The sequence below is a fragment of the Battus philenor genome, unplaced genomic scaffold (genome assembly GCF_028537555.1).
Source record: "Battus philenor isolate CCGP_79_NKW_IND1 unplaced genomic scaffold, ilBatPhil1.0.hap1 SCAF_3, whole genome shotgun sequence".
Classification (NCBI taxonomy): Eukaryota; Metazoa; Arthropoda; class Insecta; order Lepidoptera; family Papilionidae; genus Battus; species Battus philenor.
The window spans coordinates 8779222-8807004 of NW_027181693.1; the positions used below are offsets into that span (position 1 = coordinate 8779222).

Consider the following 27783-nt stretch of genomic DNA (forward strand, 5'->3'; position numbering starts at 1 on the left):
GGTACATTTATTCTCTTGTTGAACATTTAAAATTAAAAATGACTCAATTTTGCGAAGAGTTATTACATACAGCAGGCAAGATTTTTATAGTAAAAATTCTAGCAAATAAAACAAAGAACGAATTATTTTTCATCAACACTAAAGTTTGTATTCATCTATCAATGACCTATAAATATGTCGTATGCACATGGTTACGGGAATCATTCAAAACATAAATATTTTTAAAAAGATCATAATCTAAATTCCTCGATCCGACAAAAGTGTAGTACGTAACGACCCGAGCCGAGGCTCCCCAGGGAGCCTTCGAGCTTTGCTACCTTAAAAAGTGGTTTTACGCTAAGCGCCCTCTGCGACCTACCGTCTCGAACCCGCGGCAACTTAGACAGCAATGTAAGCAAAATCAAAAAAATCTACACACAAGTAAAAAGACAAATAAGTAAGACAAGTATAAAGCGAAAATCAATTTTGTAATAATTATCAACGATTTTAAATTTCAATCTTGAACCGTTCCCCATCGGAGCAGTTCAAAAGTGATGGCTATTGTATCAGAGGTGAGCTCTGACTGTCGCTGAAGTCGAGGGTGTAGTACATGTCGGTGGTATCGAGTGCAGCAGACGGGGGTGGGGGCGCCGGTGCCCGTTTGTCCTGCAACCAATGATGAGGAGGACCAGCCTCTGCTACGCGGGATAGGCGAGACAGGAGGCGAGCGTATGTCTTGTTCACACGGCAATGGCACGCTGTCACCTGGTAAAAGAACATGGTAACAAAATTAATATTGAATGACGTACTAATATTACAATATTCATTCTTTCAGTCAGTAGATGCAGCCTGCAATAGGTGGACCGACAGCATAGTTAGCGATCAGTTGCTGGATGCGGACAGCGCAACAGCACTCATTGTGGTGATATTTAGGGTACAATTTGACGGTGTGAGTAAAGCTCAAGTTGATTAGTTACATAATACTAATCTTATATATATATATACACTCTACGAAGTGCATTATGATCAATTTATGCAGTGCAATGATGCATAATCTAGCTAGTGAGTCAAAAATCTGATTCTCGTAGTCTAAAGATTTATTGTCTTTACAATTACTAATTAAATCACTATCTTTGCATGACAGGGTTATGATAAAGGGACAAGACAGACAATTTACCACTGAGTATCAAGACAATTTACCACTGAGCTCAGCGGTAGAGAACAGAGACTTGCGATAGTAAGTCTAGGGTTCGATGCCCAGCATACAATTCTATACAATTTAAACTTTTCGTATTAATTATTTAGTATTACCACTGCTCACAAACAAGTTTATAGAGGATAGATAGCAGCAACCTCTGCGTACCATAATACCTTCATGGTATATCTCCCCTATACATATCTTCAATAGATAGTTACTACAACAATATTAAGACAGATATATTTCACATTATTTTCAGATTTTACATTATTCTAAGTAAATAGTAAAACATTTAGTCTTGAAATTTATCATAGATATAATTTTTAATTATTACTTATTTACCATAAATTGTTTTAACAGGTAAATAAATGAACCTTATCACAATATTTCTCAACAGTCACTTCGTGAATTTTAAATTTGAATCATCACGATTTCAACCATAAGTCGTCAAAACCATAATTGTCTCATAACGATTTTTTTAACAGCTAAATAATTTATTATCGTAATATATAACGACAGCCACACTGCAACGCACTTGAAATATCAGGATATGACAGAAAATAAAATATCCATTCATACTTCATAATACTATTTCTTTTACTTCATAATAAAATTTTATAGAATCAAGAAAATCACTACAGAAATCAATACATGATTTTTTATTGGCCAGCTAGTTTTTGACTAATCCACTTGGGGTCCCTACGACATAAGATGTAGTCCCTCCATCGAATACAATATCCATTTATATACAAGTAAGCAAAACTTTTTATAATTTTAAAATATCACAGATTAAATCGCCGCTGGTGCCTTAAGCTTTTGGGGTGGAGACAACAGACCGGCAAGCGCAGCGCATGACATCCAACCGAAAGCGGGCAGACGGTCTTGTTAAGATCTTGCTGAATATAGGCCCCTTCGTACTGGCACTATTTGAAATCTTTAAGGAAAGCTCATGTCCAACTGTAGACTTCGATGATGACGATGTATTGCTTATATTTACATGAACTACACTTACAACCACGCCGACTATAGCGATAGCAGCTCCAAGTGTTCCTGCTGCAATGTACACGTTGTGCAGGCGATCGTGGTACAGACCCATAGGGAGTCGCAGCTCTCGTACTCCACCGGCACGCTCGTCGGATTCACGAATGCCCATGTCACCCATTTCGCCATCCACCACCGGTTCCAAGATAAAATCTTCTGTAACGTAAATATGTGCATGAGAGCTATCAATTTACAATATGTTAACAATCTTGTGTGCAACAATTTCCTACGCTTAAATATCGATATCGCTTAACTTTTTATTCAGTTTAAATATAACATTGCAGAAATCGTTTAACTGTTGCTACTTTAACAATATGGAAAAATAAATGCTTAATGTTTTTAACTTAAGTTATTTCAAGTATATGTTATTGAAATAACTCCGTAATAAATACTACATAATATTAATAATCGACATCGATTTTTCTACGACAAAAATAACATTACTTCAAATTTATTAAGGATCCAACGTAGAAACATCTCTTCAGTTTATAAAATTAATACACAACTGCCGTTTTGACAATAACTTAAACATTAAGAATGAACAAATTTACTAATTATAGTATAGCTCTAGGCTTTTGCCTAACTGTACTAAAATACATAAATATATTTTTCTGAAACCGTGCCTATCTTATTATTTCCTGTGTTGTTTTAAAATAAATAAATAAATATATCTTAAAAAACGTATAACCTTAATGATTTATATTTAACTGTAATTATACCTTCACAAAGTTTTCCCGTGTATCCAGGCCGGCATGAGCAGTAAAAGGAATCAGAGCTGCTCCAACAGGTGCCACCATGTGCGCAAGGGTTATTATCACATGGCTGTAAACAATATTATTATTAAATTTAATATAAATAAAATCTTCTATTATGGAACAAAGCAATAAATTTGTCTATCAAGACAATTACAAAATTGGTTATAGGTGTAATAGCTTTAAATGAGCGAATATATATGTTTATTGAAGTATGGTACACCCTTCCAAAGTTCAATGGTTTCAGAAATAATAAATAACGTAGTAAAAAGCGTTTTCATAATTCAGATTACTACATATTAAAATTAATTATAGTTTACTATCTGACTCTGTAGACTTTTTACTGCCAGAAGTTATTTCCAGTCGCATTTCATTAAAAAAAAATACTGATTGATATTTCGGAGAGATCACTTCACACAGAGTGATTGGAAAGTGGTTTAAAGTATAAAAACTCTTTGTTGTCAAATGAACTATACTATACATTCACCATTTATACAATAAATAACAATTATTAAAATATTACAAATTCTCCTTTACGGTTAGTGGCTTAATAGGTAACCAAATATATTACGATAACATTAACTGACCGATCTCGACGGTGTGTTGCAATCGACGCACTCACACGTGTAGGTATTGCCGCGATCCACGCAGTAACGGTTCTCGGTACAAGGGTTCGGAGAGCATAGGTTCACCTAGAATTATTGTAGCGTCATCAATTTTGTAATTACGAAAATTATTTATAATTATGGTAGAAAAATCTTATTTATATCGGTTTCATTAATTAAAGTTGTGGGGTCGTAATTACATGCTCATTAACCACTTCGATACGAGCATCGACTGTAGTCAACGATCACAGGTGAACGCGAATAGCTGGCTCTTACGTGCCACCACACTGAGCCTGTCTTGCTCTTTAACACACTTGTGATGTGAGTGTTTTACATTGGAAGCAGATATAAATAACCATTACGTTCACCTAATGCTATTATAATAAACTGTAATTGCAGAAATAGGTTAAGCTTTCTTGATTCACGACTAAAGTCGACGCTCGGCCGTGGGTATGGTTTGTTGCCGACAAATACTGTACTGAATAACATATTTTAATAAAATAAAATAACCGACATATTCTATCGGATTGGCCAGTTAAAGTAGCAGTAGATAGGCCACGTAGGTTCTGGAGTAAAGGCCATGTACCTGCGAGCGTAGCTTAAAGCGTCAACCCACAAGGTAAACAGACAACCTCCTTATGGTCGTCGGAAGACACTGAATGCAGGCTGCTCCTAAATATTTCTGTTGGAAACCTATGGAGAAGGCCTATGTCAAGCTGTACACGCCCCATGGCTAATTTTAATGATGGTTACAACGTTAAAGTATGAAAAAAGGCAAACGAGTAATATTGTTTCTATACAGAATATGTGAGTAATAAACAAACAAGCTTACTATACGTTTTCATAATAAATTAGAAAGTCATATTATAATTGCAAATACAAGGTTATTCATAAACCATTATTCATTTTATTTATATTTTCACATTAACCGTCATAGCGCACATTTGAGTAGGAAGTCAACAGGGTTGTCCATATTTTACTCAACAAATTATTATTAGTATTTACCTTTGTCAGTGCTACGCGACATTTTATCTTTAATGGGTGCGGTTAATTAACATAGAATAGACATATTACAATACCATAAAGACAAATATGTTATTATAATGTCGTTGATATAACTACGTATTGATTTTGTTTAACCTTTCTAAAAACCAAGAAGTCATTAAAACATTACGCAATTACTACACTACACTTTTAACTAAATTTTTAAGCATCTAATTTTATTATTTTTGTTATAAACTGATAACATCACTAGATAGATCTAATATGGTAGGGGATCGCCGGCCGTTGGGGACGAAAGATTCTGGAGTGACAAACGCGAGCCGGTAGACGCAACGTGGGTAAGCCTCCACTAGGTAGAACGACGACATAGTTAAGGTCGTGAGGAATCGCTGGAAACAGGCAGCACTACAATGATTAACGTGGAAACCTTTGGGGAGGCTTTGACAAGAGGAAATTCTTCCCGGTAACCTACCGCGCAATGCGTACAGTGGAGCCCAACACGGTTACGGTCTAAATGTTCACAGGGGTTTTTCTGAGTTTGTACAACATAGGTTTGAACTCAAGAGAGTCCCTCGTACATCTGTGACCCAGCGGTGGATCAGGCCGTGGTGCACGCATAAACAAACTGTCACGTAAACGGTGGAAAGTGGCACCGTTGCTTTCCTCACGGGTGATACAGAACGCCGCCATATCCGAAGATACTGTCAAAATTGTAAAGGAAATGCCAATAAAAAAATAAATCCTTTGGGGGAGGCCCACGCCTTATAGTGAATGTCTATCGGCTGTCATGATGATGATGGATAGCGTAGAATTACGAGAACATAGGAGGTGATTAGTGGTGGAAAGTGTTACCGATTTGTACTACTGAAAATAAAAACTCATTTTTAAGGTAAGTACTAAATGTGTTATCGATTACCTTCAGTTGACAGATGTTGCCGGCATACCCGCGCCCACATGTGCACAGAAATCCGCCCACACGGTCGGTACACGTGCCCCCGTTCATGCACGGTGACGACTCGCACTCATTGTATTCCAGTTCGCAACGCTCCCCCGTGTACCCTATATCAATTGTACTCGGTTTATTCTACCATTTATACATTTTGAAAGATTTACATTAAAAAAAATTTACGTAAATGAGGAAACATTTTAACAGCTACGTGTTTACGCTGTTGAATTTTTTTTTATATAAAGTCAGTAGATATGTATGTTAATTTTTAGTCTGTTCTTTGCAGGAGTTAAACTTAAACAATATATGTTTAAAATTATTTAATTATTTTTGTAAATACCAATGTTGTACCCGAATAAAATTATATTATTATCAATAATATAATTTATATCACTTATTTGGAACTAAGTATAAGATAATTTCAGCAGAAAATAAAATTAGATTAAATTCATTTCATGTAGTAGTGCTAGTGGTAGTCGTTTGTCGCTTCATCCCAATGACGCCCGCTGGAAGGCATAGGCTTCCCTCCATGATATCTATCTAGGTTGAATAAATATCATAATCGCCGCACTTGGCTGGAAGGTTGGCGATTTCAGTGTGGTATTGTGGTATGCAGAGGACAACAACAACGGTAGAGCTGCATTCAAAATGAACATGATTCCGCTGATAATAAAATATATGAAGTATACTGGCAACCTTTCATATGTTTTTGAAATAAATCGAAAACAAATATGTTTTGGTATACAAAGTTATATATGGTTATATCTAGATGTAAAAGGTTTAAAAGGGTGAATGTAGGTAGAACCTATTTATTAAACTTACCAGGCTCACAGAAACATCGATAATTCTGACCGTCACGATCGCCTTTTGTCTGTTCTACACATACGCCGTTAGCACAGGGTATCGTGGTGCATATCTTGCTAACAGCGTACTCACACTGTGGACCTGCCCACCCAGCAACGCACGCGCAATGAAATGTAGTGGATCCGTTCGCAGCCATACTCATACAAGAACCTCCGTTCAGACATGGCGCCGTGTAGCAAGGATCTTTCTCACATTTTCTACCTGTAAATCCTGGAAACAATATATCTCTATGTCTTCTTTATGGCGTTTATGAATGCACGCATCTACAACATCAACATAGAGTTATACGTTTTCCTAATAATCAGTAACATTATAATCAGAATTATTTTTACTCATTTAAACTCTACCGATGTTGAACAAACTACGAATATTTCTGTTTGACATTAAAATACTTCGGAAAGGTAGCAAAGAAACTAGCCCCACCTTAATTGATTGCAGCCGGGTGCTTATTGTCTGCGAGGATATTAAATAAGACTGACTACATTTAAAACTTTAAATTAAACGTTATTTTTTTACCTATGAAAAGGAATGACTGTCGGACAACTGTAGGCGCTTCTTTTCATTAAATACGTTTATTAATGTACGTATTTTAAATATATAATGTAGCTATAAACAGAATTCTTTAATTTAAAAAAATATATAATATTATGTGTTTTGCATTATGCACAATAAAATAGAAATATTCCAGTTAAAAAGTAATTTGTTTGTTAACTAATATTTACTATGTTCATTTTAAATGCCTTTGACTATTATGAAGAATAATAAGACGAAGATTCGTCGGTTTTTTATGTGTCGGTGTTTTATGCTTAAGATAAAATTATTAAAAGCAAGATATTTTTAAAAGACGAATACGTATATAACCTTTACTCTGCTACGTAATATAGTGCAGCTAAGTCAGAACTACAGCACTGATTTCCGGGAAGAAACACTATTTATTGTAGAATTACTTAGATTATTATGATTAGACAAGTTTTATTGAAAATCTCAAAATTAAAAATGTTTTAATAATTAACGAAAATAGATAGATACATCAAAATAAGCCGATAATTCTTAGTAAAAAAAATATAACAGTATTACGTAAATATCACAAGTACATAAGACTGACTAACTATATGTAATAGATGTAAATACTCATACCATAAGGGCAAAGGCAGTGATAGTTGGCCCCGTTGAGAGGCTGTGTCAGGTCGACACATATGCCGTTATTAAGGCAAGGTAATGGATTGCATGCGTCCTTTTCTTCGCAATGCGGGCCCACGTAACCGCGACAACACTGGCACTCGTAACCCTCCTAAGAACAATTATTCTGTCAATACCACGGCGAAGGCAATAAGGCAATGTACACTGTACCACAACGCCATTTGATAACCAACCAATCTTATTACAAATAAGGTCGGATCGTATAACAGAGAAGACGACAACGCCTGATCGTACTAGATAAAGTGTTACTGCAGTGACTTTTTTTCCAGCGCTAATGCTTTCCTAAGTGATACTAATATTACCCAGGCGATAGCAACCGACGAAGTCGAGGTTCAGCTCTCCGGGCCGCCCTTATCTCGGAATGGTAAGCGAGTATTATAGTCGAGTGACAGCCCTAGAGCCACTTCATGACTGTCCACCGAAGCGAAAAAAATCAATACCATAATGGAAGGAAAATAAAAGGCTATTATTATTATTATTTATGCAGTAACTTTTGTTTGATGTAAATTCTTTAAAAACTAGTATTTTATCATGACTTTTATTGCAACCATAGTGGCATTTCCAGATTCCGCGAGTTCGCAAGGCAGGGAACATAGAGCTCTTAGCCTAAAATCTTTTTTGAGGCAGCGGAGCTCAAGAACTCACTAGGAAGCCTCGGCTCAGGTCTTCATAGTGTTAAAAATAAAAAAATACTATAATGAAGCAGTGTGTAGAAGGCCAAAAAGAACTATACATAATACTTGACATTTTGTGATAAATACATAAGAATGAAAACGTAAAAGCACATAAATTGCAAAAATTTGACCAAAAACTAGTATCACATGTGATGTGACAGTTATTAGTATTTAACAGGTTAACTACGGCTGTAGCTTCCATAAACAGAAATCGAGTGTATAATAATTATCTGAATAAGCTATAAATGTTTTGAATGTAGAAATAATCGCATTGAATATGCATAAATCTCTTTTGAGAACATCGGTGCATTTGCTTTTGCTCAAAGTTTTGCCAATTAGATTCCAGCACGGAAAGTACTCGAATCGATAAATGTGCAGTCTGGCTTTAATTATTCAATGCATACGGACATAATTAAACCAGCTTACCATAGAAACGTTCGTGTAACACACACCCTTTCCTGAACAATCCTGCGAGTCACCGCAATTGTCCGACTTTACAGTCACCCTCAAGCGAATACATTGAGAGCCCCAGTTCTCGGAAACAACTGCAATAAAAGTGAAGCCAGTATTTACACACAATCAAAAATCAGTTTTTTACGACATGTGCTATAAATCATAAAGATTTATTTTGAATACAAAAATGCCAATAATAAAATATAATTTTTAATACTTAAAATAATCGTCACCAATAAATGTCAACGTTTCGTGAAGATTTTCTCTACAAACCATTTTTGAATTATCGATAATGTTATTTTCCTATTGGCGGTTTCCTCGGGTTTAAGGAGGCAAAATGTTGAAGGTACCAAGCTAAGGTAATAAGCCCTAGACTTTTTCACAGTATTAAGCCCGTGCGCACCCTCGGGAGCCTTAGATTGAGCCATTACATTATTTATTTTACCGTTTCGATGAAAAGACCCTCGCCCACTTTAATCGTAATATAGAAGACAAAAAACAACAATTTCGACAGTCCCTAAGGGTACAATCCGGAAAATGCGATCAAAAATAGTAATCTGAAAAGACCAACATACGGATGACCGTTTCAATTTGTTTGTAATATTGTTTATTAATAATGTTATTTGCTGTCCTTTATATCTATCTACGAAGTATTCATTGTTAACATAAGTTTGAAATTGTTGTCAGATTGAGACTTGTAATTAAAAAGAAAACAACGTGAAGAAAATAAATATGAAAAATATCTTATTTGAATATTCGACAATGTTACCTATAAGCAAATTTACGCCTTCAGTAAGATCTTTGTCGTAAAGCGTAAACAGTTTGGAACCATTTTCATTAAGCGGTGTAATGTCAAGAAGCATTCCATCCGACACATCGCAATGTAGATGCCCCTGACGCGTCACCTGGTACACGGCTGGCTGGGGCGCCGTGTGATGCGTCCTGGAAAACATTTCTTCCATAAACGGACTTATGAAATGGACCGATGAACATAGTACGAACCTTGTCACGGGTCACTGAATCATAAAGCAAAGTCTATCTATAAATATACGTATAATCCTATATTAAAATATGTGTTATGTTTTCATACTAATATCTAAGTTGTTATGGAATAAACTCTTCATAAATAACAAAAACTTCTGTACTTGCATCAAATTCAAATTATCTTTATTAAACGCATTTACGTACACTTTTCAATCTTCAATTATTTTATAATTAAAAGTAGCAAGCTACCACTGGTTCGGAATGCTAATCTGCTGACAAGAACCAGCCAGAAACTCAACAGTTGCTTTTTTATGAAATTCAACAAATTTTGATGTGTATGTAATAATGTCAACTATGTAAATGAGTCAACAAACCGAATTCCATAGATTTCGATTGACAAAATGTTATAACGAGCTATATTTAATAACATAATTTTATTTTAGATTGAAAGGTAAGAAAAGAAAGATCTAAGATATCGTAGGGAATATTGTTATATATGTCAAGGATATGATAACTTTTTGAAAATGAAATTTGTGCGTTTCTGGTTTATTTTTAATTTCTTGTATTACGAGGATCATAGGCTAGATGAATCCAAATTTTGAGAGCAGTTTTATATTTCATTAGTACAAAATTATAAAACTATTAACATTGTCATTAATGGCATTGTTGAACCATCATGCGATTTAGTTCACACAACAGTCTTATATTTCAATCGGTATAGTGAATCTCTCTTTATTCCTAATCTTCTCTAATATCTATTCGTAGTTTAGTTATTTTTGGTTATGAACTTAAAGAATACAACAAACCTTTCCCTAACGTCATTGGAATTGGAATCTTCGCTGTCATTTTTCGAGGCAATGTGACCAAAGGAGTCTAGAAGCAGGGGGTCGACAATCCGTACGATAAGAATGTCTCCGCTCTGGATGTCGGCGGTGCCCTCCCACGATACGATGACCGGGGGGCAATCCTCTTCGCTCCCGCCTCGCCCGGCGCCACACTCCTCCTCCATCCACACCACAAAGTCACACACATTAGTTATACTACCGAGCGACATTAAAGTTACAACAGGCACGTATACTCCCACGTTTTATTTAAATATTATCTTGACATATTATTAATAATTACAATAGGAATAGCACAGACTGTTTTCTCTTTAGAAATCATAATGATATTAGATTATTTGTTACAATATATCGAAGTATGAACATATTGAGATGACAGTTTAACTTATAACTTTTTGTAAATGTACATTTCTTTTAATAAAACTTGCGTACCATACAATTACTGAAGTAATAATAATCTAAAATGAATGGTGTTAGACTATCGTAAAGCGCGTGGGTAATAAACAAGTTTTATCTCAATAATTATTTCTTATTGAAAAAAGTAAATTAAAGTTAATTAAATCTATAAAATAAAATCAATTAAATTCCTGTAAATTAAATTAAATTCAACCTATAAATTATGATGGAGGTGACCTTTTTATTGGAACATATCAGAAATTTTAACATAATTTTTTCATAATAATTTTAATATAGTAATTAAGTATTACAGAATAATAACCAGGACAAATTTATAAAAGAAGCTATTTCACCTATTCACGCATTTGCAATCTATAAACGGTATGACATAAATAAAAAAAATATACCTTGGAAGCATAAACACTACAAACTGATAAAAGCAGGAAATCTATAGCGGAGAAAATTACATATAGTCAGACTGTCGACTTTTTTAGAACTAATGAACTGGTATAAGTTTTATCTACTCTCTATAGATAGAAGGTAAAACTAAATAGTAAAACTATATAGTAAAACATTTCTTCTTAATAGTGCTTTTATTTTTAAAAAAATCACCTAAAGATTCAATAAATTGTCTTTAGCAAACTCATTGCCATTATAAAACTTCTACTGCTGGACACAGGCCACCCCCCTAGATTTCCTAATAGGACCGGTAATTCAAAAGCAAAGGTATTAAATATAAATTGAAGTAATAGGATTTCTCTGTCATATGTTTATTTTAATTAATTATTGCTTATAAAACTCTTACAATGACATGCGCTTTTATAGTAAACACATAATCAAGAACGTGATCTGCTTTTCTCTATAATTGTTTTTCTCCTGTCATACTGATTGAAAATGTTTAAAAAAAAGTTCGATTTTTTCAGAAATAAAACTCTATTCACCGCTCAAACGATTTATAGATTATGTATTTGACCTCGCCGTGCCCCTTGTTGCTGTCACGATCAAAGTTACGCAAATAACAGCATAATATTTTTCTGAAATATGGTTTACTCAAGCGTAGCTTCCACCAGAGCTATCCGTGTACGGTGAAGATAATCGGAACGAGTTTTCTTTTATTGTACATCGTAAATAATACAAACATAGTAGTTGTAACTCTTTAGTTTTGTTTTAAGATATGTATAGACCTACGTATGTAAATATTATATTGATAAATACATATACACAACATTGACCACAACATGAGTTTAACAGGTTTCTACTTCATAAGCATGGAAAAATAGACAAAATTTAATTCGTAAAGATAAGCAATAGTTTCGTTTACGCTAGTTTATCGTAACCAATTTAGCAAAAAATTATTTTAAAATATATATCATGGGTATACTACATAACTTACCGTCACGGGCAAGTTCAGTTCGTGAGTCTCATTTCCTCGCCACAGACGTGATTCCCGCGGCAACACTGGCAAATCGCAGTCCGTAGCGCCCAAGTGGTCTTGAAAACGAGGCGAATGCGACGCCCCACTATAGCCACTAGACGTAGTGTTTAGCTTTTGCTTTCTTGCACTTTTCACTGAACTCTTTGTTTTAGCTTCTGAAGGAGCCTTTGTGCTCGATATGGTTGTTGTGCTCTCGGTTGTCGCGTGCTCTATTGTTGTGTTCGCCTCCTCTTTTGTTGTTGAAGTAGCGGTTATCAACGATAATGTAGAGTGTAATAGTTTGTCACTTGACTGTGTCGATAGTGAAAAGTTTGAAGCGAGAAGTGTTATGGTGCTCGTTACCAATTCACTCTCTTCCTTCGTAGTCGAAGACTCGCAAACTGCATGGCTCACGAGTGCAAGGAATATCAGTGACATAACTATTAATCTTCGCTTTGGAAGATTCTTCATTTTTATTACTATAGGAACGTCTGTGTCGATTCTCTTCTTATAAATCGCTCTGTGATTTATTCCGCCTTCTATTGTTTCCTGTTTAAATATCAAAATTCATTTGTCATCATATTCACTTGTCAAGCTCACAAAGTTTATTAATTTGTAAAGATATTTATACTGTGATTTAGCATAGTAAGCAATACATGTCCCGATTAATAATAGCCACGTCCAAAGTGAAGTGTTCGTTCTTATTAACCGTGAAAGAAGAGCGGCCACTTCTCAGTCAAAACATCTATAATTGGACAGGCTGAATGGCCCTCGCTTCGATGGTGACCCTCTTCAAATCAGAAGACATACTTCGGGCGAACTTTACTTAACTAATTTGCATTTATAATGAAATTCTATAAATATATTTTTTTCGCCAAGGATGCTTCTTATTTTTTATACGTATGCGTATACTATATGATTATAATGAGTACTGAGCCATTTTATTGTTATCGTGTATTAAAACACTTTATAGCGATATCAATAACTAGCAGTTAGATTATTATCATATAAAGTGTAAAAATAATCCCGTTTATGCCTTATTGCGAAATAAATATTTATATACAAATTACTTTTAGACATTTTGCTAAAAAAATGGGTTATCTACTGTTGACCGTATGTTTATACTTTTTAAATTATTACGTGAAAACTATTACTACTCCTGTACGAAAGTAGAATATAATATTTGAAGGTATGTCAAAGAATAAAGTAGAGCAATAAACGTATAAAAATTCAAGTAGATAAGGGTTTTAAGAAGATAAATAAAAACGTAATTATTCATTTACTTTTTTGTTTGTTAAAAAACACTGAATACTTACGTAAGTTTTTCATCAATAATAAAATTACAGCATTCCATTATTTTTCGTTGCTGTATAAATATCTCCGTTCACCACGCAGGACTAAAAGGTAAAGTTCATCTAATGTTGACATTAAATGCGTATTGATGATTCTTAGTATAGTACGAAAGTCGTACCTAATTATAACATTTAAAATAATGATAGACAACACTGTTAGAGGATTATACAAGTGAGTACATTTTATATTTAATATTTTTCTGTTAAGGATAGGTGTCTATTAAACGTGGATTCGCGCTGCGGATGAACTGCGCAGTCGACCGCAGCCTCCGTGGCACTGAGGGCTGAGGGCGGCCGCGACCGCCGGCACTCACCGCACCCGCGCACCCTTTGCGCACAACCTCCATATCCTTGCCCAATTTCCCTCCGTAGCCTTAATATCATAACACAGTATAATAACAATAAATTTCTCTTTTTGACCTAATCTTAAAAATAATGAATCACGTTTTGAACTATAACTGGGTACATAAAACTGAACTACTATTGCTTCTTGTAATAACAAAAACATTAAACAGACTTTTTTCCACACATATATTTTATAAACTTTAGATTTTTACACTCTTTTTAAATAAACTCGACACTTGGCAATACTTAACTGGATTGTTAAAAATATTTTAAAATTTCGATTTTTGTAAAACGTACGTAAAAGTTTATGTAAAAACATTGTATTTCTTTTTAGTACGATAGACATAATTGCCCATTAATCTTAATAGTAGATATGTTTTTTAACAATAATTTAAAATTAACTCTTGTATAAATTCGAATACATAATTAATTTTAAAATTTTGTAAGGAATCGCGCATGTACAGAAACATAGGCATTAAATGGATATTTATGAAATGTAAAATCAAAGTTCTCGAAGAACGTTGGAATGGAATATCAATAAAAACCAAATATGTTGAAACATTTTTGTCCACCTGATTGGTTACTGCGTTTCACTATTTATGAGACAAATTTAATTATTAATTTGCAATATTATTATTTTACCATTGCAAAGCATAGGTGTGATGTAACATTCAATGCATGTATCGCTTTCGGTGTTACGTAATAAACAGTGAAGTGTGAGCGGTTGGCCATCCGCCAACGCGCTAGCGACGGTTATCTCACGCGCGGCCAATACAGCCTCCGAAGAATTTTACTTCGTCTATTTTATTCAGAATACTCTCACATCATAGCCCATGATACTGGCCTCAGTCCAGCACACATAGTTTAAATATTTATCCAGTGGCATAAACATACAAATGTTTATTGATTCTTTTCCTTTTTTTTTAAGTTTTTACTTTTTTTGAACCAGATCCAGATTGACCAGTTTGTTCAAACGTTGATCACTCTAAAAAGCATTTTTTATTAAATTCAGTAGCTCGCAGCTTGTACGCTAATTATAAATTTTCTTTACAGGATAAGAAATTTAGCTAGTGTTCTAATAAGTACCTAAATTTCCACATTCTATTAAATAGAAAATCATAGGAGCATAAGTTAATAATGCTTGTTAATATTTAGATATTAAATTGTAAATATATAAAATTAAAAACATTACGCTCTGCCAAAAAATACTATATGAGATATAGCTTTCAATTTTCTCTCCGCAATGTTTACTTGATTAGTACCAGACAAAAAAGTATGTGGTTACACGATTGATTTTCGATAGATAATAAAAAAGCTTAAGCATCAATGTACCTCTACTTATCACTTACACGATTATTGTAGCTGGTACAATTATACTTACGCTTCATGCTACTCAAGATCACAACACAATTCCGCTTGATCATCCTTGTCTAATCAGTAAGTTTATTAGAAATACCAAACAGATGTGTTACGAGTTTTTTCCTTTACGTTTGAGAGTCATTGAGCCTTTATAACGTAGTGGCTGAAAGGGGAACAACAACTAATTACGTAAGTGACTGCAGCGCGGTTTTCCGAGTCGACGCACCCTTTTTGTTTGTCTGCAGCTTATGTACACAGTTTTTTGCACTTATACGCGAAAAGCATTTTATGCTTGACGAAAGTAAGTACGCTTACTTAACTTTCTATCCACTTATAGGTTTCTTTATTGTCAAAAGATTAAGTTCAATGTATATTTGTGATATTCCTCTTTATAATACAGTTTTAAACAAAATAAAACAAAGGTTTAGTAAGTTTAATTCTTACTGGACTTCTTGCGTATCTCTAAAATAAAGATAAGTAATTTAAATAACGTTAATCAAAGCATGTGCAAAAGATTTTTTCCTTTGTACAGAAACTTAAATGAAATCGTCTTTTCGTTAGTCATAATTTTTAAAAGTACATGGCAAATCCCTGATCGTATTAATGGTCATGATATGATGTTTGCAAATAGCCTAATTAGAACCACACTCTACTGTTGTAATTTTTTCGTTATGATACATGTATACAACGGGGCAATAGGTATAGACTTTAAATTTAGTATGGTATGTGAAGCGAATTAAGGATTGCTTCTTAAAAGTCCATGTCTTTTTGCCATGTTTTTAGTCTTGGTTTTTATATTAACCATCTTTCAACTCTAGATTGAAAAACTTAGTTACCTCTTTGATAAAAAAAAAATATTATTATATCTTTTAAATTGATTTCAATGTTCGTATCAGACCCAACAGCTATTGGTTTTTTTTATTATTCATAGGCGAAGAATTTGACATCCGTCTCACCTAATCTTAAACAATGACGAGGCCTAAGCCATCTTACATGCGCTTGGCCAGAAGAAAGCCATTCACTCTTAGTCTTGAAGACTTTTATGTTATAATTGTCTGGAAATGGAAACAATGACGCCGGAAGTGAAATTTGAACGTGATTGATCACACGAAAAAATTGTAAATATTTTTTTCTGATTATATCACTAATTTACAATTCCAATTTGCTTAGTTATTATTCTTTAAGAAATTATTGTGACGACTTGAAGAGCAACTATGTAATAATTTATTAAAAATAACCACATATTCTTAGAGGCCAAACGTGCCCACAAACAAGCGTCGTCTGCTCACTCGCAATCACATATAGTTATCGCTCCCGCTGATTTTCATAATAAGCAAACATCCATCAGAATATTTGATATCCTGATATTCGCATATCATAACTTTTCAAACAGCCGATACTTCTACCAGGACGAATTTTTGCCATTACATTTATGAAAACAGAATTAGCTTAACTTAAAATCGTTATTTCAGCTGTTGAAACAAGGTGAAGCAAGTTTCTTAGATTTCATCGTTTTCAGACGACCTTGATAAAATCATTCATCTGACATATCTCTTTACTTTAAATGTAGCTAAAATGGAAAATAATTATATAATACAAGCAATAAATGTAATAGATTCTTTATTTAAGAAACAAATTTCTATAATGAAGATATATAATAAAACATGTTTTTCGACATAAAACACCGCCATATACAACTAACTACAGTAACTAAACAAATGAGATTTCTTAACTTTAATATGCAGGTAATGTTCCACTTTATACATACTATTTAATTTGTATAAAAATATTAATCTAATAACGATTAAATCTCCAGCTTCAAAATACTTGTTTATGTTGTCATTAGCCTTTTCACTGTTAGTTCACGTCTTCTTTCAAATTATTAAAAGGTTTGAGATGTAATTTACTTTACGGGGTCAGAACTATATTAGTAGATATATAAATATATAAGATACGTCATCATATAGATTTTTATCGTTGTATATGTTCAATTTTACTTTTTCAGTTTTCATACATTTGTGATCAGTGGCCATATTACATGTGTGCGCACGTTACTACCTCCAAATGCATTATTTATGTTTATACAAGCATAAAAGTAAACATAAATAATACACTGACAATTTCATAATAGTATATTTGTAAATTTTTACTAGTGTGTTGATATACAGTAGTGATATTATAACAAGATAACCTAAAAGGTTTGAGACTTCGCTACAGAATGCAGTCCGGTGGAATTCGTTTGCTCGAATAGTTTCATACAATAAGTTAGATAGCTTCTACTTCATTTTTCGTTACTCCGACCGATGGGTCGTTTTTGAGAAATTCCTGCGCAACAGAAATAATTAAAAAATATAATAAATCTATGATATAAGTATATAATAGTATTAATTTCAGATTTTTGTGTGTTAAGTTTTTTTAATTATACCATTAATTAGTTTCAGACAGCACTTAATAATAATAAAAACGTACGTGATGTATCGCGTGTGCAATGGCGTCGTACGAAGGAGCATGCGACTGCGCCGCGGCGGCCATCTTGTCGGCGTGGCAGCGCAATCTGTGCGAGCGCAGCGTAGACGCGTATGCAAACCGCTCGTCGCACCACTTGCACGTGAGTGGCTTATCACCCGTATGCATGTACATATGCACCTGTATTGCACGTAAAAATTAAGTGATGTTTTATATTCAATACGATACTATATGAAATAAGGGGCAACATTTACTGAAAAAAATATCCTACCAATGTGTTGTCGATAAAAACTATCTTCGTAATGAAATACATTATTTTTAAATTATTATCGTGGTGTGTCATCGATCTTATGTTAATCGTATTATATATATTTATATATATATATATATATATATATATATATACGAGTACATAACACTATGATTAGACACGGTATGAAAACTCCTTAAACATTAGTGGTAGTACAAACTAATATATTATTCATACTATATATTATTCATTAAAATAGTTTATGTTATTGCAAATATATATTTATGTTTTTTGTACCAAACATTATTAAATATACAACTAATAACTTTTGGGTGGTAAGCGGATAATTTAATTTAAAGAAATTTATAACTTTACTTCGAAATTATACATATACACAAAGGGGAGATAAAGAAACAGCTCAAAAGAACAAGATTTCATTTAGAATATTAGTTCTCAAATTGGTCCAGGTTGAGCCCCTGAGGTACACGAAAGATTGAACAGGGGCCTTTGTTGGCGTGAAAAAAAAAAGGGGGTGCACGTTTGTGAGGATAATATATCTGCTTTCGACAGTGAAGAACTAAATTATCTTTACAAACTCGGCGACTGGTGTTTTCAAAAGTGTCGTATTTGGAATACCAGCAACAACGCAAAATTTCATGGTTAAATCTAATCTTCAAATTTTTATCGAGTTTTGGGAATATGCTAGAAATATACTGATGGTCCACCGGAACAAACAATTTTGGAAGTTGTCTGAGTGAAAAAATCTTAGAAATATATAATGGAAGGATGTAGAGGACATCCAGCTTAGGACCTCTTTTAAGGTAACGAAGCTCAAGGGCTCCTGGAAGAGCCTGGGCTCGGGCCGCTACTTATTACAATACAGCGGTTACATACTAAGCTTCTAAGGAAAATTAAAGATAAAAGTGAAGCAAAGAAGTGGAACCTTTAAGGTTTGCCTGCGTTTAAAGGCCTTGTTGCAATAAGAGCAGACATGCCGGCACTTGTCTTCGTGTACCAGGAGGTGTTTGCGCAGCGTACGTCGGCTGTTCAGTACACGACTGCAAACGTAGCACGCGTACGAAGTGTCCTCGTGCGTGTCCATATGCGTCTTGAGGTTTGAATACGTTTTGAACCTGGAAACAACGTTTTAATTTACATACGGGATAATTGCCTATAAAAGTAAAAGCATTAAAGGGTCAAAGTACAGATTATTTGTTATCAATTAGAGTGTGTTTTATTTTATCGAAAATCAATTGGTTGTAGAAATAATAAATAACGTAATGAATATAAGAAAAAGTGTTTTCAAAATTCGGCTTAATACATGTTAAAATTAATTAATGTTACCGACTAATTCTGATCATTGCACATTACCGACGCACATATATAAATGAACGCTCGTGTAAATTCCTTTCTATTAACAATTATTTGGGACACGTTATAATTTTGTCCCGAAAACTAGGTGGTACTATAGTTATTTTAATGCAAGAAAAAGTCTTGAATACGTTATAACAAAAAAGAATATGAATTCACGTAAGAAAAACAAACGCTTTTGAATTTCTCGAGCAAGACACCAGAAACGTAACGTGTCTTTCATTCAGAACAACTCCGCGCTACAATAGAGTGCGTTTTATTGTGTTCAAGTTAAACCTACTTTATGATTTTCTTTCTTTTCAAGCAATAATAACTAGTTCATCTCGAAATGTACTCGACATTTTAATAAATTTGTAGTTTTTCATTATAAAAAGAAAATAAATTGCTGATTTATTGTCTCCTGGATGTAAGAGCTATGTCACCTTAAACATGGTCCCATTGTAGTGTTCACACATTTATGGTGAATATACCTCAGTTTTCCTTTTTTTTTTGACGTCGAATATATTTTTATTACAACACAAATATTATACGATGTGCGAGCCGTAATTTTCTAATTTTGTTAAGCAAATATAATCTTGCTATCTTAAGTTAAATTAACGAGACTGCAATTTTAGAAAATTTTATTTCTAATCAACAATATTTTCACCATCGTTATCAACAAACCTTTTGCCATCTATTACACAAATTTTCAATCCCGGAGCGATCAAATTTAATCTGTTTTTCTGTAAAATTTTTAGACAGAAACAACATTACTTTCTAGTCCCCCTTATAGCAGTGTATACGTTACACGTATACACTGCTATAAGGTCACACTCAAAATTGTAAAAACTGATCAGTTTAAAAAGTACTTAAAAATATTTTAAAATTCGAAAAAAAGAACTCTTAGGTTAATCTTTTCACGTACAATTATATCAAGCTGTCATTTATTTTCACAAATTGATAGCAAATTTAAGAATTACATATAACCGTCATTTTTCATTTAAGATGTGAAAGTTTCCGTTGCATGATTTGATTCCTGATTTTTACTATTTTTGTTCTAGTTTTAGCAACAGTCACAATAGACGTCAGTTAGCTTTTCTGACAACGCTTTGGTGTACTCGGCCAAATGAACAATCGAATATTTGACTATGGTAAATGTTGTTCAGTCATCCATTTTACAATCCCATCTTTAACTATGCGATTTTAATTTAAATCTTCGTAGTATAATAGGGTTTCAGGACGCCCAAGTAGCAGTCACTGTGTTGAAAAAAACTTCGTGTAAGAGACCACCTAAAAGAGCAGTGGCCCACTGCTTCTCACAATGGTTTTACAGCATACAATGAAGCATAGGTTGTCACGTGGACTGTATAGAAAAGAACGATAGAACATTAAGTTTCTTATACTTTCAGTGGCACTTCTCGTATCCATGCCGTGCAAATGCCGAAAAATTAATGTTAGTGAATTATTGTAAACAAATATTTTATTATTGTTATTAACGGAATACAACTACACTTTAAAATACTTTGTTTTTGTTCCAAGCAGCGGTTTCTCATAGACCATGATTTGTTTAGTTACAGTAAACGAAATACACTTTGTCAATTTTAAACTAATAAAAAGTATAAATTAAAGTGGATTTATTAATTTGTGCCTGAAAACAGCCATTTTTTTAGAGTTTTGCTATGAAGGGAAAAATAGATGGATATTAATGAAAATAACACCGTTTTTCCCATACGAACCACAAAGTAAATTAAAATTCCAGTCAAACTAGTATTCAAACATATAACATCAATTAAAACCAAAATAAAGCTTGTTGAGATGGGTTTGAATAAAAAAATGATGACATTGTTACCAAGTCTCGCAGTACAAAATAGACGATGTAATGGAAAACTTGTTTTAATTAATCGTATTTTATTAAAATTATAATATCCTCTAGAGAGACGAGTATGATATTCTAGATTAAATTAACGGAAGTCGTCGTCATCGAGAAACAGAGTAAAAGAGAAAGAATACAGTACTAACTACATAAATATTACGAATTATTTAGACATTAAATCGTGATATAGGCTACACTTTATTTTCTTTTGGATTGCAATATACCAACAAATTAGTTAAGACAGTGAGACGTCTGTCAGGGCAACAATAATAAAAAGTAAGGCAATTATAAATAAAAATGACATTGCATACGGTTTGGAGCATTTCCTGCAGACAAAGGGCTTGTCGTCGCTGTGTATGGCGCGATGTTGCCGCAGTTCGCCGTTGGTGCCACAAGCGTACCCGCACAGGTCGCACACGTAGCTCTTGATCTTCTCATGCACCACTCGCTTGTGTGACGCAGCCGACGACCGTGTTGTAAACCTAAGACCAATAATAAATAGTACTTAACCAACGCGGTCTTTCGCTTCGGAACTAATTGGCAAGCCACGATTTCTCAACGAGCCGTGGAGACGCTTATTGTTAAGAATTTCGCTACGAGATCGATTCAAGAATGACCAGATCCGTTATCATCGCTTCAACCGTCCAACGCAACTTCTGAGGACCTTCTCAACAGTTCTTGTTACTGTCAACAGTAACGTATCAAAAACGCTCGTTAGCGCCATCTAGGGAACTAGTTAAATAACCTAACAATAGCTACTAATAGGCAATCAATTTTTAATAGTTTTTATTTCGCCAAGTAATCGCAAGTCGCGCATGCACCTGCTGTTAAATTGATATGTAATGGTAATTCATACGAAAAGAGGGTAATTCATACCCTCTTTTCGTATTGAATTACCCAACGCAATACACGCTTAACTACTTAATCCAAATCTTTTATTTCGGACATCTTGTTCGTCACAGAGCATCCGTACAGTTCTTTATTCACTTTGTGGGTCTGTTGTCTCTACTCCAGAACCTTAAGGTTTTAGCTGCTGTTTTGTGCGCTTGTGCGCTATGTAGCTTGCCCACTGCTACTTCAATTTGCCAATCCGCTGGGCTATATCGTTTACTTTCGTTTATCTACGGATGTGATTCCTGATTCAATCTAGTAGAGAAATCGCTGCCTCGTCAAAGGTCCACTTCATTATATAACATTAATATATGTTATCGGACATTTAATTACCAATAAGATAATAATGGCAAAGAATTTTTAAAATTATTTCTAAGCAAATTTCTAAGCAAAATCGCTCATCAATAACAATTGATGAGCGATTTTGCTTATAAACAGAAAAAATAATGATACTAATTATTTAAAATTATATTGAACTGTGTTAGCGGTATTTCCTTACTTTAAATCGCACATATCGCATCGGAATATTTTCCTTTCTTCAATAGGTATGTGTGATCTCTCGTGTGATTTCAGAGTGTCCTTGCTGTTGAACGTTTTGTCGCAGGTCGCACAACAAAATCGCCTCTCTGACTTTGGTATATGTCTCATTTTATGCTTGTTCAATGCTTCTATTGTTTTTGTTATTCTTGGACATTTATCGCACCTATAAATTTAACAAAATTAAAAAATATCAGTGATTAAATTATTGAGATACGATATGCTAATAGTAAATCACGTTATACTGATTTAGTCACCGAGCTTACGATAATTTTGGCACCAAACCTCTTCGTTAATACCTGATTATTACAAAAGCACAAATGTTTTTCCGTCGCGTTATATAGTATTCCGTAAAATATAACATTTAAAGCCTTATTTCCTCAAAGTGGTCCAGGTTTGGTTTTAGGGTCCACGGGAGCATGGACCAACGAGGATTCGAAGAGTGTCTATGTTAATGACAAATATGTCAAAAAAGGAATCCAATATCAGTTATCTGCTTTTGTTAATGAAGAACTAAAACTTCTTAAAATTTCTGCTCAGCAACTATTACATGTAAAAACTTACATATTTTATATTCGATACAAAATGTCAAGACTTGCAAAGCGTCGCTGTCCGCAACTCTTGTTAAGGTATGCAAAGGGACTAAATACTAGTCGTGGTGTCGCAACGCAAGTTTCTATAATAAGATCTGATCTTTACATTTTGTCGAGTTGTGGGAATATAGTAAAAATATAGCTGATCTGTCCACAACAAACAAGTAAATTTAAAAGTGATCTCTGATAAAAAAAGTCTGTGAACCTATTTGAAATAAATGAATCGTTATACTTACGCTAAAACATTTGGATTTTTATGGTCCTGAACATGTTTATACAAAACTGATTTTGACTTAAGAGTTATTCCACAAACACAATTTACAACAGGTAAAATGTTGTGTTCCCTTTGACAATGGGCTTTTAAAGTGTACCAACTCGAACATTCCTTTTGACAATTATTGCAAACAAAACTGAAACATAATGACCAATTTATATTTAAAATATTTCATGAGTGGGAAAAAACCTCTGCAAAATATATATTTACTTTATGAAATCTTTGACATTTAGGCTAGAATATTTGGATTCGTCTTGTTTATCGACATCTGAATCAGTATCTTTCCTTAATCTTCTACTTTCGATTTTGTGATCGGAGACATGTTTGTAGAGCACACTCTTTGATCTGATAATGAACCCACAGATGCAGAACACAAGAGGTTTGCTTTTATGGCTCTTTGCATAATGAACGCGAAGTGCACTCCAGGACTTGAAAGACTCTTCACACACATCACATTTTAACCTGTAACAAATTTAGATTACATTTAACAAAATTACTTTTTAATTTTGTAAATCTTTTTAGCCCTTAATTTGCAAATATTAACACAATAAATTCATTTTTTTATTTTTTTTTAAGCTGTGAATGACCGGCAATAAACAAATAAAAGTCTTAAAGTGATATATTCAAAATGGCCTATGTTTTATTAACTAATGCTTTGTCAATCACAAGTCAATTCACTTATTCTGGAAAAAACAATTCACTCTTTCTGCTTATATATCATCAAATGAAATGAAAATGATGATATATATGTCAAACTTACAAATAAATTCGTTTGTAGCAAAATAAAATTTTGCAATAATTTGTCAGACAAAATTTAAGGTGGAATATTCTTTCATCTTAAATAATAGAAAGCAATTTTAAGGAAAATTTGTTTGAAAAGTGGGAGTAAATCAAACTGATGGTTACTTTTGATTTCATTCATGCTATATCTGATAAAGTGTAAATGTATAAACTTGTGTTAAACTTTATTAAAAGTTTGTTGTTGTGGAGTTTCTTCCTCCTTCTTCTCCACAATTATAACTACTTACAAAGCAGACCAGATTAAAAAAAAGGTTAAAAAAAATAAAAAGTTGACATTTAATAAGAGTTCTGTTAAAAGTTCCAATGTTGGATAAACAAATTTGATCTTTATCTTTAAAAAGAAAATGTACTTACTTAACAATATCCTTGACTTTAAAATTTGAACTTTCCAAAACTTTTTGAAACTCATTTGCTTCTTCTTCTGTCAATGGTTTTCTTTTCAGTCGTTTTTTCTTCATTTTTTTCAAAGAGGCTATTGAGACATCATCTAAGTAATCATCATCTTCGTCATAGTCTTCACCATCCTCGTTGTCATCATTGTCAAAATCATCATCTTCATCTTCATCAATCAGATCTTCATCTCTTTCAAATTCTGACAATGAAGCCCCATTATTTATTTCACCTGCCCAATTTATGGTATGTTAAGATTTAACTTTATAATTAACATAACATTACAATTCAGAACTGATGTTGGTATGGATATATAATTGTGTATTCTGTTCTAATACATATCTTACCAACTTGCATCAGCACTAATACACAATATATACCAGGAAACTAATTTACTTATCAAATACTAGTTGCATACCAAGGGATCTAAACACAATCTGAACTCTAATTGGAAAAAAGTAGTGGTGTTAATCAATCAATTAGCTCTATATTTACTTAAAGTAAATAGTGTATTTAAGAACTTTATTGCTTATAATTTGAAATAGTTATAAAAATAAAACATTGATAAAGTAACCATATAACTAAAAAAAACATTGCTTAAAAGATACTCACATACAATATCTTCTGCTGTTAATTCATCTTTCACCTAAAACACAAAGTTTTTCATTATAATATTTATGCATGTCACTTTAATATCTTCAAATAAGCATAATAACATTGTAGTAGTTGGTTAGTACCAGTAACTTAATATGTCCTAGACATCTAGTTTTCATTGAACAACTTACATAATCTAGAATAATTATCTATCTTACACTATTCCATTTTCAAGATGCTTTTAAAAAGTGTTTTTTTTCTACAATTGTAATTTGCATAGATATGCATTTGAATACTTATACTGTTTATAGACCAATGCTAGAGATATGCTAATGTTTTAGATAAGATAATATGTCTAAAATAGTTTGGCAATCAAGAAGCTGAATCAGAAATGTGCCTGTGATGCCATGTGCGGCAGAGGGAAGTGGGGCCAGACATTCATGCATTGGTACCAAAGGGATATGGAGACAAATTGGGACAGGTCTTTCAAGGAGTGGGCTGACAACATAAAAAAGGTGGCCAAGAAAACTTGGACCAGAATGGCAGAGGACACATAAATATGGCAACAGATAACTGTTTGGAAACCTTTGCCACATTGTGGCACACAGAATAGGTTGGAAGTGATAATTACCTGCCAAAATATGTATGTGTGTCTATTTATACATATATATAGACGTATATATATATATATAAAGTTATATATATATATATATATATATATATATATATATATATAACTTTAATATATATAATATAATATGATAAAGTTATATATATATATATATATATATATATATAACTTTATCTTCTGAAATTAAAATTGTTTAAAAATAATAAAATTTCAATTTAATTGTCAAATTTTTATAATCCTGATGTAGTAGATAAGGATCTTTATGATTATAGGGGACATGCCGAGGGACTTAAAGTGCATACAAAGCACTTTGCAATACCCAACATGACAGAGTCAAAGTTCTCTCACATAAATCACATTCACCATTCTATGTTGCTGATGTATGTGATTTGAGACAAATTCAGCATTGTTAATTATGTCAATTAAATATTGAAAACAAGTCATAATTGATCTCAACTTTTGATTTAATTTCAACAGACTTTAAACCATTAAAATCAACCAATACACATTTGATAAAATGATACACAGTACAGCATCTAATTATCAGTACTACCTTTAAAAATTTTTATGTAATTTTACAAGTCTCTGTACTATATAAAGTCAAGTCTACTTTGTAGTTTCAAACAGACATGTTACTAATGTATTAAAGCATTGCTTATAACACTTGTAGCAGATGTAAGGATAAACACAGTGCAGTTTTATATTGAAGGATCTCAAAAGCCACCACTTCTCAAAGTGCATATCCATAGTATGAACATCATGTTTACAATTACAGTAACCCAAACAAAAGTATAAATTTAATAATACTAACATAATTTTTATTAATAACTTTATTATATTCTAATTGAGGAACATTCAGAATAAGTGCCTAGTGTAATTGCTTCATAGAAATTTGGATTTACAAAAGATCAGATGGAACTCAAGAGTGACACTTAAAAATTAAAGTACCTTCCTTGCATGACACACTAATTCAAGCTGTTATTTTACCATACTTTTCATGCATTCAAAATCAGGTTTAAGTGTTCTTTCTAACATATATTCATACCTCTGACTTAATATGTGATGTTTCTATATCTTCTACCTCTTCTAATTTTATGTTAAAATCTCCACACATATCTTTTAAAGTTTTTTGAACTTTGCAACATTCCAAAACAAACAATTGAAAGTCGACCATTTTCTCTTCGCAGCTCAGACAAATCTTAGTAGGCAAATCATCATTATCATGGATCTGAAAAAATACAACAGGTTCGGTAATATTTCCCAGCATCACAACACTTAGAAAAAACTTACAGCGTCGGTATGTACTTGTTAATATAACATTAAGGATACCTACGACTATATGCACAAACTCTTTGATTAGTTTAAGTAGATTCTGGTTGCTCTCGTGTAACAGATCTTTTGTAAATTCGTCTTCCTTTGCACATAGCCGACATAATTCTCGTAAATTCATGGTCATGTTATCGTTAATTAACCAACAGATTACTTTCAATTAAAACAAGTTATTTTATCTTAAACTCATTTACGCATTTTATAAAATTTTAAACTAATATACTATAAACTCTCTTTTAAAATAAACTCTCAAATGTAAATTATAATTATTAGCACTCACAAATTAACAGATTAAAAAAACAACAAGTCAAAGGACTAAAGTGCTACAGATAAAAATTAACTACTGGATTTAATGTATTTATTATTATAAAATGTTTAATAGTAATTCATACGTAAAT

The 27783-nt window shown here is 33.0% G+C and overlaps 2 protein-coding genes across 2 annotated transcripts; both read right to left on the reverse strand.

The window, feature by feature from the left end:
• Positions 1-217: 217 nt before the first annotated feature.
• wry (weary) lies at positions 218-12821 on the reverse strand. Its single transcript, XM_068770725.1, has 11 exons — positions 12321-12821; positions 10505-10698; positions 9484-9656; positions 8688-8806; positions 7525-7678; positions 6346-6597; positions 5494-5636; positions 3558-3662; positions 2938-3040; positions 2190-2374; positions 218-744 (listed from the first exon to the last, which is right to left on the reverse strand). Exons 1-11 carry the CDS (start codon positions 12819-12821, stop codon positions 538-540), a joined length of 2136 nt encoding a protein of 711 aa, XP_068626826.1. The 3' UTR covers positions 218-537.
• A 4235-nt stretch (positions 12822-17056) lies between these two features.
• Positions 17057-27654, reverse strand: LOC137926765 (oocyte zinc finger protein XlCOF6-like). The gene is made up of 11 exons (XM_068770463.1): positions 27390-27654; positions 27102-27284; positions 25444-25477; positions 24796-25063; positions 23851-24102; positions 23603-23776; positions 22736-22939; positions 21657-21827; positions 19066-19255; positions 17876-18052; positions 17057-17731 (listed from the first exon to the last, which is right to left on the reverse strand). Exons 1-11 carry the CDS (start codon positions 27510-27512, stop codon positions 17672-17674), a joined length of 1836 nt encoding a protein of 611 aa, XP_068626564.1. The 5' UTR covers positions 27513-27654; the 3' UTR covers positions 17057-17671.
• Between the last annotated feature and the right edge of the window lie 129 nt (positions 27655-27783).